The following is an 11781-nucleotide window of genomic DNA, read 5'->3' as shown; positions in this document are numbered from 1 at the left end:
CTCTCTTGATTTTGTCTGGCTTCTCTTTCAGGTGAGCCTGGTTTTAGGCATCACTGCCCGTGGATTTCCATTGCAGCCAGGCCCTTGCCCGAATTGGCAGGGCTGTCACGGCTGCCGGGGCAGACGGAGGCTCTGGCTGTCACTTCAGCCCCAGCCCGGTGCCTGCAGGGGAGCAGCCCAGGTGTCTGGATGCTTTTCCAGCCAGCTCCCAGCTGGGCTTGTTGGTGGCTCCTGGATTCCTGCCTGCACAAATCCCTGAGCTGTGCTGGAAATCTGCCCTTCCCTCTGCCAGCTCTGCCTCCCGACAGGCAAACCCCGCACCCGTGAGGATGCAGGAGCAATTCTGAGCTTCCAGCACCTCTTTGGCATCTCCATTCGATGGAGGGGTTCCTCCAGGGGTCTGAGGGGGTCGAGGAGCAGTGGGGGAAGCTCGTTTGGTTCTACTGGGAGATTTTGAGGCATTCAGAGGGGAGGGGACAGAGCAGTGCTGCTGGGTGAGGCTTGGTGGCTGTGTCCCCCCTGGCTCTGCACCCACAGCCCTGGCTGGTGCCTCCCTGGGGACTCTGTCAGGATCTGGGGACTGAGTTTGGTCAGGGATCCCAGCCAGGGATGGAGCTGCCTCTGTGTGCGAGCCCTTCCCAGCCCGTGCTGGGGCTTTGGGTGGGTTTGTTGCCCTTCAAGGACCCAACGTTTGCTGCCCTTCAAGAACCCAACAAGCCATGCCCTGCTCCATCCCTGAGTGGAGGAGATGTTCTTTGTTTTCCCTAGCTCTGTCCCTTCCTGCCTTGTGCCCTGCCTTTGCTTCTCATGTCATCACCAGGTTTGGCTCACCATCACTGACACGGTTCAAGTGCCAGAGCATTGCTGGGACCCTCAGTGCCTTCCTGGACAGTGGGATTTCCCTGGGAATGCTGAAATCCTCAAGCCACATCCTCAAACAAAGGAGATGAGCCTGGAGGGCACATCCTGATCCCTGCTGAAACCCTGCAGAGATGCCACCAYCTTTGGGGGATGTTTGAGGTCATTTTGTCAGGCACAGACTTTGACTCCCAACCCTGTTCTGAGTCAGTTGAGTTAAAAACACCAAAAGCAGAGAGATTTCTGAAGAAAATCACCAGACTAATTTGAAAAAAAAATGAATTTTTCCCTTCAAAAAGTCAAAACATTAAAAAAAATGTTAAAGCTGAAATATAAGAAAACGGTCTGAACGTTGTAAATTCCCAGTGTGAGGATGATCCAGGGTGTCCGAGCACCCTGTGGAGGAGCTGCTACAGCCTGGCTGGTTTCCTGCACATCCTCCAGCAGCAGCGGGACACRTGGATGAGGAAGAAGATGCCGGTGATGACACCAAAGCTGATGCCCACGGCCCTCATGACAAAGATGGACTCGGGGTCGGAGGGGCTGCGCTGGCGCCGGGGCTGGAAGGTGATGCTGAGCTGGAAGCCGGCCACCATCTCGCCCTGCCGCCAGCAGAAGTAGGTGGCTTTGTCGCTCTTGCGCAGCTGCCGCAGGTGCAGGTGGTTCCCGTGGTCGATGAACACCCTCATGTGTTTCTTGACGCCCACGAGGTAGTGGGAGCGGTAGAGCCGGRCGGAGCCCTTGTCCCAGGCCACGGCGTGCTCCGGCCGCGCTCCCGGGCAGGCAATGACCAGGTCGCTTTTGGGGGGCTGCCGGTGGTACTGGATGGGCACCCGGGGCAGCCGGGGCTTCTTGCCCAGCTTGTAAACCACGTTGGAGATGGACTGCACGCCCTCCTCGGGGGCTTTCTTCTCTGGGCAGGGGGCCAGGCAGCTCCGGATGGCCACCTCGGGGCTCCGGAGGCGGATGAGGCGCTGGAAGCGCGCGGGCACGGCCCTGGAGCCGCAGGAGGTGACGTTGGGCAGTGCGGTGCGGTAGCGGGGGTTCAGCCGCGCGCTCTGCACGTAGCACAGCCCGATGCGCCGCTGCTCACCCCGCACCCCGCAGCGGTCACAGCCYGTCCAGTCCCAGAAGGTGGTGAAGAGGCTGAATTCCTTCCCCTTGTAGTCCTCTTGGACGTGCTGGTCGTTGTCCAGGAACGCCACGGTGATCTTCCTGGTGGGCTGCACGTCCACGTCGTAGCCGTAGAAGAAGAGCCCGTCCCTGGTGCCGCACAGGTAATGGCCCGAGTCGCCCTCCTGGGCTCGGAACACGATCAGGCTGAACATGCGGATGCTGAAGCGCTTCAGGAGGTCGCTGCCTGCGCGGACGTGGCTCGAGTCCACTACCACAGTGCCATTGAAGTCCGTCAGCACCGTGGTTTCGTGGCTGCGCAGGTTCTTCTGGAAATACCAGACCACAGAGGAGGCTTCCTCGGGCTTGCACTTGCAGGGCAGCTCGAAGGTCATGTCTGCCAGGTACGCAACATTCTCAAACATCAGAAAGGCRGGACATGCCATCTTCTTGAACACGTCCCCTTTATTCTCAATGGCGAAGGCCTGGACAATGTCCACCAGGGAGAGGAGAAGGGCGGCTCCCAGCAGCCTCGTCCCCATCGCTCYGGGCGGTCTCTGGCCCTGCAGAACTCACCCAGCCCAGCTGGGGATCTGCTGGGAGCATCCTGCCCTGAGACAGCCCGGCCTGCACCACCCACCCTGGAACCTGCCTGTCCCCAGCAGCTCTGGAGCGTTGTCACCATGTCCCTGGCAACAATGGAGCTGTGCTGGGACCAGTGGAACCCCYGACATCTCATYCTGCTTTGAGCTGGGTGGGARCCYAGAGAGGATCTCMGTGCAGATCAACAKCTTCATGAGTGGTGCCATCAAGAARGAATTGGCTTTTGGGACAGTYRGTTGTGGTTTAATGATTGGGGCCTGTTAGGAGGGCAATAGAATTTTCAACCACGTGCTGGCCAATCTGCTGAGATGGGCTTTAAACGGGAAAACTCAGGGGTTTCCCCCTGACGGTCAATGCTCGTGCCATCAGTTCCTCCTGGGGAGGACATGAGGCCAATCCGTGGGGCGAGTGATGTTCTTGGGCTCAAGATGAGAATCAGGGTGAAGCCCATCTGTGGTGTGTGGGGCTGTGTGAAACCTCTCCCACCCCACACGGTTCTTGATCCCCTCTCCAAAGTGCCTGGGCACAAACAGTCCCAGAATGGGGAGCAAACCAGAACTGGAAATGGGTTGGGGGTGGCCAGGCCAGAGTCTGTCACACTGCAGTGACAGAGWCATGGCAGGACACTGGTGTGACTGGGATGTTGTCATGGATGGCCACTTGCCCCTCCACACCTCTCACCTGCACTGTGGGACACTGAGGAGGGGGCCCAGACCCCCCAGCAAAGGGTGCAGAGGCACCCACAGGCCCCGGGATGRTGGAGAAGGGGGATGGAGCCCAACSCCAGAGCAAGAGCCTTTTCCAGCTCCCCACACGAGGGGCAGGCAGGAGGGAACAGCCACGTGTTGTCCCTCAAATTTGGAACAGAACTATTTATTAAAAACACAACTAAACTACTTTTATTAAAAACACAACTAAACTACTTATTTCCTAAAGCCACCCATAACCTGCAAACAAACAAACAGGGCTGAGCCAACAGAGGGGACACAAGGGCGGTGACGCAGCTGGAACCAGGGGAAGGGGGGCAGTGGGGGGCAGGGGAGCACTGGGGGGCAGAGGAGGATGCTCGGGGTACTGCAGGAAGAACCGAACAGAAAGGAACTGGAGCCGTTTGGAGTTTGAGCCCTGGGCGGGGGGCTGGAGGCCAGAAGCAAGGCAGCTGCTCGGAGCTTTGCCCACTGCTCAGCACTTGGGGGTCGCAGCTCTGGAGCCGGCCCGGGGAGGGGGCTGGGGGTCGGTGCAGCCCCTGGTGCCGGGGTGGGCTGGGGAGTGGCACAGCGGGGCCCCAGGGACACAGCGGGGCTCTGCACGGGGCTCTGCGCTGCCTGGGAAGTCTCTGCTGCCTTCCCACGTCCCTGCTGGTGCTTTCTCCGTGTTTGGGAGCTGCGGGAATTTTCTGACTGGGAATCGTTGCTCGGCTCGGGCATCCTCTTGACCGGCCCGGGAGACATCGGCCTGGGACTGGAGCATGGAGAGAGCTCCGGAGAGCTTGGAGAGAGCTCCGGGGAGCATGGAGAGAGCTCCGGGGAGCATGGAGAGAGCTCCTGGGAGCTTGGAGAGAGCTCCGGGGAGCTTGGAGAGAGCTCCTGGGAGCTTGCAGAGAACTCCTGGGAGCATCCTGGGTCGGCGCTGGGCACAAGGGGTTCGGGCATGGTGACAGGCACCTTGGCTAAAGGAGCAGAGAAGAAACAGTCACATCCCTGCCTGCAGCTCCCGGGCACCCCCAACCCCGCGGGGCACCCCCTGCGCCCCCCAGCTCAGTGCAGATCTACTTCTACAGCCCTGCGTTGCTCCACCAAAGCATGTCCAACCCAGAGGGGAAAAGCCGGCGCAAACCCCAGCCCCGATGCCACAGCCCGCGCCCCCGCGCAGTGCCCGCGCTGTCCCCGGCAAACGGGGTCTGCAGAGCCACAGCTCCGCTCTCGGGGTAGCGCCGTGGCACGGAGGATGAGGAGGAAGGGCTCAGCCCATCCCGGGCAGGGGAACCAGGGAGGAGTAACGGAGATGGAGAAAGGCGGCTCAGAAAGCTGCTCTGGGTGCCTGGGACAGGGAGATCCCTCCCTCGGGAGCTGCCTCGCACACACGAGCTGAGCTCCCCGGAGCCCGGGGCTGTTCCCGGCTCCTGCCCGAGGCGCTGCCGAGCTGGGATCGCCCTGCACATCCCGCGGGGTGACAGCTTGGGACACTCCCKTCCCTCTGCCCTGTGCCCACTGCAGCCGGGAGCTGTGCCCACCGCCGGCTCCTCCAGCACCCACCCAGACACAGGAGAGGGACCAGTTCCCATTAACCCAATCCTCACCGACACAGCTCAGCTGCATTCCCGGGGCTGGGCCAGCCTCACTGGGCTCTGCGGGGCTGCTGGGAGCTGCAGTGTCCTCCAGCCCTGCAGCCTCATCCGGCTCCATAGCCTCCTCCAGCCATGTGGACTCCTCCAGTCCTGTGGCCTCCTCCAGCCCTACAGACTCCTCCAGCGCCAGGACCTCCTCCTCCTCCTCCTCCTCCATCTTCGCAGTCATTGCGTCAGGGCAGAGGCTGTGGGTAGAGTTTTGGGGTTTTGAGAAGAGAGTCAAACTCGGGAGCTGGGACATATCCAAGCTGTAAATCCCTTCCTGGAGAGCCTGAGCTGCGAGGTGTGTGCTCACCCGCGRGTGACAAGGGACCCTCGGGGCAGGCCAGCCTCTCCAAGCACAGCCCTGGTCCCACATCCATCCGGACCATGGACAACTCAGCCTGCCCAGGCCGAGGAGAGGCAGCAGGACGTGGGGAAGGCACAGGACACTCACCTCATTTCCTGGTGCCCGGACAGCTCCTGCGGAGGGGAATTTGGTGTCCTGGGCTGTAACTGCACATCGGGCAGGGAGGCTGCTTTGGGGCTGCCGGTAGGCATCGCGGGGCGCTGCGGCTGCACGGGCTGGGAGGAGGCAGTGGGTAGAAGTCAGTGGGGCAGCACGGACCCATCCCCGGGGCTGGAGCAGCTCCTCAGCCTGCTCCAGGCTCCAGAGCCCCCCCGGGAGCCCCGCGTGGCTGCAGGAGACACTTTCTGCGCTCAGGGACCTGCTGCTGCCATGGGCAAAAGCCCTGCGGGGCTCTGGGCTGAGCAGATTTAGCAGCAGAGCCGGCACACGCTGCTGCAGCTCCATCGGCCGCTCCTGCCCGCAGCGGCACCCCCGGGCTGGGAGATTCCCGCGGGATACGGGAGGCACCCACCAGCCCGCCCCAGCCTCGCTGTGCCCGAGCCCCGGCAGCCCCTCCCGGTGCTCACCGGCAGCAGGATGTGCCTGGCCCGGCTGGCGAAGCGCAGCGTGCTGCAGGTGTCGAGGCCGGCGGACGCGGCGGGGCTCACGGCCGCGATCACGGCGCTGCGGCAGTTGCCGCCCAGCGAGTCCTTCAGCAGGCGGGTCAGTTTGCTGTCCCGGAACGGCACGTAGTTCTGCCCGCCCTGTCCGAGRAACAACCGAGGATCTGCTCAGCCCTGGGGACACCCTCCCGGAGAGCCGGAGCCCGGCGGGGCCTTGGCCGGGAGTGGCCTCACCTTGGCTGCGGTCAGCGCACGGACGACGCTTTTGAAGGCCAGCAGCGAGCGGTTGATGCTGGTGCCCTCCAAGAGCCCCTCGCCCCCGTCCTGGCTGTCCCCGACTCGCTCCGAGCCCGCCAGGTCGATGAAGCTCAACTTGGACACATACGGAGCCCCGGCCAAGCCACCAGCGAGATCCCACTGCTTCACCTGGATCTGCGAGGACAGAGGGGGCTCAGACTGTGCCTCCACACAGCCCCAGCAGGGAACAGGGGAAAGGGCAGTGTTTTCAGGGAAAGGGCCAGTGAATCCTGTGGGGAAATGAGGCAGGAGGAGGAGAGGAACCTGGCATGTCGTGAGGACGAGCCAAACACCTGGTGATGACATGAGGAGCAGAGCCAGGGAAGGGATTTGGCAGAAAGGGACAGCTGTGGGAACAGTCAGCATCTCCCACGCTCAGTGACAGAGAGGGGTACGGCTGGTCGGGTCCCCAGAGCCTGGAAAAGCATCCAGACACCTGGGCTGCTCCCCTGCAGGCACCGGGYKGGGGCTGAAGTGACAGCCAGAGCCTCCGTCTGCCCCGGCAGCCGTGACAGCCCTGCCAATTCGGGCAAGGGCCTGGCTGCAATGGAAATCCACCGGCAGCTTTGCTCTGAGACACCAGAGAGCGCATGGACAGAGCTCCAGGGGAGTGAAATCCCCAGCTCACTCTGAGGGGACAGCCCTGGGATGCTGGTCCAGGTTTCCAGCTCCGTTTCCAGCAGCAATGGGAGCGATGCCAGAGGCAGCAGCCCTCACCTGGAAGATGGCGTGGGAGCGGGACGAGGTGGCGTTGGCCTTGGTGTGACGCTGTGCACGGTTTTTATTGCCCTTGGCCAACATGTCCAGGAGCTGCTCTGGTGACGTGGGCTGGGGGAGAAYRGAMAGGAGCCRGRTCAGTGYCCGGYCACRGCAGCTCGAGGGCACRTCTGMSRGSMRGRRGSMMCSGSRRACCTCCACAGCCCCRTGCCCCCAGCACTCCCAGCTGCTCCCAGCACTGGTGCAGGCAAACCTGCCCCAACCCTTGATCATTTTTTGTGCCCAGACCTGGTGGAAGGAGAGACCCTGTGCCACGGCTCCTTTCCCGGGCTCCTCCCGGATGTTCAGCGGGCCCTGGGGCACCAGCAGGTCGTAGACACGCTCTTTGTACACCTGCAGCAGGAAATGGAGGTCAGGCTGAGGTTTGGTTCTCTGGCCGAGGGCTGAGACAGGAGCTGGGTACCCCTGCAGGGTCTGGCACAGCCGGGTGACCCCCCAATCCCGTCTCTGGGACCTCATTGCCCCGGGAGCTGCTGACCAGGCTCAGGAGGCAGAGACAGCTCCAGGGGCTTTGCTGGGCTGTTGTCCCCACCCCACTCCTCCTCAACCCTTCCAGCCAGGAAGCCTTCACTGCTCTGTGAAGTGCAGCATAGGAGAGAAGGGTGCCCTGCTCCAGCTGGCAGAACCCAGCAGCACCAATTCACCCCAAGGGGTGGCTGATCCTGTTTCCAGTCAGGGTGGCTGACCCTGTTTCCAGTCAGGATGGCTGACCCTATCTCCATTCAGACTGCCCTGCAGACCCTGGGCACCCTGACTGTGGCACTACAGGCTCCAGATCAACCCCAAATCTCTTCCCTGGGCACCCGGGGCAGGAGGGGACGCACTGAGTCACAGCAAACCTGCTGGTAGGAGACGAGGACCTCATAGCTCTTGTCCTTCATGGCCTCGAGCCTCTTGAACAGCTCCACCGTGGCCAGCTGCACCATGCCGGGGCTGGCCTTGGAGCCCATCACTGTGTGGGTTTTGCCGGCTCCTGAAGCGCCGTAGGCAAACACTGGAGGAGAAAGGGTGGGAGGTGAGATGATCTGTCATTGCTCACCTGGCACAGCAGAAGGTCTGCTCCTGGCTGCAGAGCAGAGCAGAAGGGAGCTTCCCACAGGGATGAGGCAAAGCTCGCAACCTTCCCCTCTGCTCCTCAGGGCAATTTTCCTCCCTGGTTTCAGCCTCTCAAAGCAGCAGGGTCAGAAAAAGTCCCCAAATGACCGCTGCTCCCATGCTCAGGTCACATCTGACTCTGCCCTGGGACAAGCCAACAGCCCCATTTCCCCCAGCTCTCTCCACAAGGCGTTTCTGCTTCCAGACCCTGTCATTCCTCTCTTTTACCCCCATCTTCCAAGACCTCTTTTGGAGCTTCTGCATCCGATCTGGATCTGTGTCTGRCACTGATCTGTCACTGATCTCAGCCCTTCTCCTGTGGGCAGCACTCAGTGCTGMGGTCTGGGGACAGGGGCAGCCCTTCAGTGGCTCCTGCCGAGAGCCAGAACAGCATCCCCCGGTTCAGGATGAGTCCAGAGAGCACTGGGCTCCTCGCGGGATTGTGTTTCTGCCACCCAACGGCTGCCAACAGCCAGGAACGGCTCCAGCGGCTGCGGTGGCACTGGGGGGCAGTGGGAGCCGGCCATCCCTGCCACACCCGGCACTATGGAGCCATTCAGCCTGSGAGGGGATGGCAAAGCCAAGGGGCTCTTTTCCCATGCACCCACCTCATTTCTATCCACCCTTCCTGACCCAGGACAGACCAGAGCAAGTGATCCTTGTCCCTCGGAATGCCTGGAAAGTTCCTGCCCAGCCTCACCTCTACCCCAACGCCCACCTCTATCCTCTCCATCCCAGAGTGCCCTGAACCACTGGAAACAACTTTCAGGCTGTGTGGTTTGGGGTTACTGTTGTGTCACCCCATTCCCGAAGATGCACGGGGGGTTCCAGATTAAATTCAGTGCTCTGCTGAGCCCACCCGGCCCGGGAGCAGATGGGGCAGGAGTTCCGGCAAAGATCAGAGGTTTGTGCCCGGCCTTACCGGAGCAGTTGTAGCCGTCGAGGAGAGAGTCCAGCAGAGGGAGTGTGGTGTGCTGGAACACCTCCTCCTGCGTGGCCTCCTCGTCAAAAACGTGGTCGAACACAAATTTGAGGGTYTTGCGGCGGCGGGCGGTGCTGCGGGCTCCGCCGGGCCCCTCGGGGCTGAGCAGCACCATGTGCTGGTTCTGGACGCGCAGCACCAGGGGCTCAGCCCGCTCCTCGGGGACGGGGGGCCGCACACGCAGCACCACGGCCACGGAGCCCTCCTGGGGCGGGAGGCTCTGCGCCCCAGTGGGGACCTTGGGCTGCGCCATGGCGCTGCTGGGGGACGCGGTTCCCAATCTGGCGATCTGGGTTCTCATGTACCAGATCTGAGGAGGAATAGGTTCAGCTGGAGGGTGGAGTAGGGGAGAGAGATTCCTAGGCTGGGTGAGGTCTCAGAGCCCCTCCCCGGCTGTGCTCCCACCCCTTCCCTGTGCYAACCCCTTTGGAGCCCCACATAAGCCTGAACCCCCTTCAGGCTCCCACAGCTTCTTCCAAAACCCTGCCTCCCCTTCGGATGTCCTTGGATCCCCAACAGCCCTTCATGTTCTACTGCTACTTGAGCAGAGTAGGAACCCCCGCAGAGACCTTCAATCCCTTTGGGACTTAGCCCCCTCCCACAGCAGAGTAGGAACCCCCTCAGAGACCTTCAATCCCTTTGGGACTTAGCCCCCTCCCACAGCCTCCCCAGGGGTCCTAACATCTCCCTTGGAGCCCACTTAGCCTTTCACCTTTTGGCCCCCCTAGCCCCTCTCAGGACACTGTCACCCCTTTGCTCTGAGCCCCCTCCCACCGCCCAGTCTCCCCCCCGCTCCAGACCCCCGCGTTCCCATCCCGCCCCCGCAGCCCCGGCACCAGAACTGACCCAAGCAGCGACCGCGYCCGCAGTAGGAACTGCACAACCCACGCGTGGGGTTGGCAGCGCAAGGTACGAGCTCGTTCAGCGAGAATGGGCTCTGCAATCGTCTCCGCTGCAGCGCCCGTGCTGAGAGCAGCGATCCGAGTGCGACCGGGAGCTGCCGGGAGCGTCGGTCGCGGGACAGCCCGGCCGTTGTCACTCGCGCTCAGGAATCCACCGGTGCCCGGCAGCCCTGGAGCGTTGTCGCTCGTGGAGCTRTGCTGGCACCAACGGAACCCCCGACGATCCATTGTCGTGGAATCCACGGGGTCACCGACGGGTCTGGGTGGGACGGGATGATCTCGCTACAGCTTCCCCGGCTGTAGGGGCAGCCGCCCCTCTCTCACACCCTTCTCTGGCCACTYCTCTTTTGCCGCAGCCCAGGATGCGTTTGGTGTTTGGTGCTGCCAGCGCTGTTGGCTCAGGTGCAGCTTTTCCTGCGCCTGAACCCCCATGTGCTTCTCTGGGATTGTTCCTAAGCAGGTGCAGCCCCTTGCACTTGGCTTTATTGAACTTCCYCATGTTCTCCTGGTTCCCCTTCTCGACCCCTTTCTCCGCTCGTGCCACCTGCACCACTCAGCTTCACGTCATTCATGTGAATGTGCTGAGGGTGGGCTCAACCCACTGTCCGTGTGGAAGGGATTGAGCCCCGGTGGCATGGCAGAGCCCTGAGGGACAGCCCTGGTCACCACCCTGTTCATCTCTCTGGCTGTGTCCATCCAGCCCATTCCTCACCCACCCAGCAGCTCACCCCTCACAGCCGTGTCCCTCCCGTTCAGGGATGAGGATGTCCTGTGGGACCATGAGTTGTGTGCTGCATTTTTAAAGGGGATGAAGGAAGCTCCAGCCTGTGCATGCAGCTGTGGATTGGGGTGTCTGGGGATGGTGTTGTGTTGCACTTTGGGCTGTGTAATGAGGATCCCTCGTGTTGAGAAGCACATTTAGTGCACAGAGCTTGGGGGGCGGCTGCCCTGGGACCTGTGGGCAAACAGCCAGAGCCTACAGCAAGCGGCCAGTACCTGGCACAACCTGTTAAAATTCCCTTAGGAGATTCCACATAAATTCTAAGAGAGTTTGAGTCTCTCCGTTGGTGCAGCATTTTGGTGCAGTTACTTCAGAGGGTCGAGTACAGGACCGGGCTGTGCCTGCACCCACCACGGGTCCGGGGAGCACATCTGAGCCAGGCTCAGGGGGGACAGAGCGAGCCCAGAGTCCTTTAAATGTTTTAAAGAATGAAGTGGGAAACTGTTTACAATCCTGGGCTGTATCGTGTGCTGGACACTGCGTTCAGTGCGTGGTGGTTCSTTTGAGGCTCCCGTGCAGCTCCCGGGCTGCCCGTGCTGTCCGGCCGGGCACAAACCCCCGCGGAAGGAGCCGGACCCTCGGGAATGCCGGCGGTGCTCACGGAGCCTCCTCGGGAAGGGGATCCAGGGCGATCCGCAGGGAGAGGCGCCTCAGCTCCGAACCGCTCCTATAGCTATTCACTCCATAGTAGTAACACCGTCCCCTTTGCGCCCGCTCAGCCCCTCACAACCTGACACCGTCTCAAGCCATGGCCTCCCCACAGGCCCTGCACCTCTTGCCCTCGTACAGGGMCCTGCACCCAATTTGGGCTTTCACAGCCACGGCCCCACATTCGCTCCGCTCCTGAGGCGTTCCCGCCGCCGCGCCATTTTAAATTGCCCGCCAAGCCCCGCCCCGCTCCCTGATTGGCTCCGCCCCGCCTCCCGGCTCCCATTGGCTGCGTTCCGCGCGGTGCCTCCYGGGGTTTGTAGTTCTGAGCCCCGCGCAATGCACCACGGGAGCTGCAGTCCCGCCGCCGCCTGCGCCCCCTGCCGGCCGCTCCCGGGGCAGCAGCAGCAGCTCAGAGCCCCGGCGA

At 62.2% G+C, this 11781-nt stretch overlaps 3 protein-coding genes across 3 annotated transcripts in view; all 3 read right to left on the bottom strand.

Moving 5' to 3' along the window:
• The window catches only part of EFTUD2 (elongation factor Tu GTP binding domain containing 2), a 50402-nt gene extending 39037 nt beyond the window's left edge, over window positions 1–11365 (bottom strand). Inside the window, exon 1 of the mRNA XM_057385609.1 lies at window positions 11353–11365. The gene's annotated coding sequence lies outside the window, so the exon portion shown is untranslated. The remainder of the gene's footprint in view (window positions 1–11352) is intronic.
• FAM187A (family with sequence similarity 187 member A) lies at window positions 1269–2513 on the bottom strand. The gene has a single exon (XM_057385612.1). The coding sequence runs from the start codon at window positions 2511–2513 to the stop codon at window positions 1269–1271; it is 1245 nt and encodes a 414-aa protein (XP_057241595.1).
• On the bottom strand, window positions 3498–10153 carry KIF18B (kinesin family member 18B). The gene is made up of 11 exons (XM_057385610.1): window positions 9937–10153; window positions 8964–9353; window positions 7786–7940; window positions 7175–7279; window positions 6887–6997; window positions 6107–6304; window positions 5837–6013; window positions 5358–5485; window positions 4874–5106; window positions 4180–4243; window positions 3498–4062 (listed from the first exon to the last, which is right to left on the bottom strand). The coding sequence occupies exons 1-11, from the start codon at window positions 10151–10153 to the stop codon at window positions 3498–3500; spliced, it is 2343 nt and encodes a 780-aa protein (XP_057241593.1).
• Window positions 11366–11781: the final 416 nt, after the last annotated feature.

Source organism: Malurus melanocephalus, unplaced genomic scaffold (assembly GCF_030028575.1).
Source record: "Malurus melanocephalus ecotype Western Australia unplaced genomic scaffold, MMel_1.1 scaffold_848, whole genome shotgun sequence".
NCBI lineage: Eukaryota > Metazoa > Chordata > Aves > Passeriformes > Maluridae > Malurus > Malurus melanocephalus.
The sequence above is the reverse complement of the archived record's forward strand: the minus strand, read 5'-3'. Positions and strand labels throughout refer to the sequence as shown.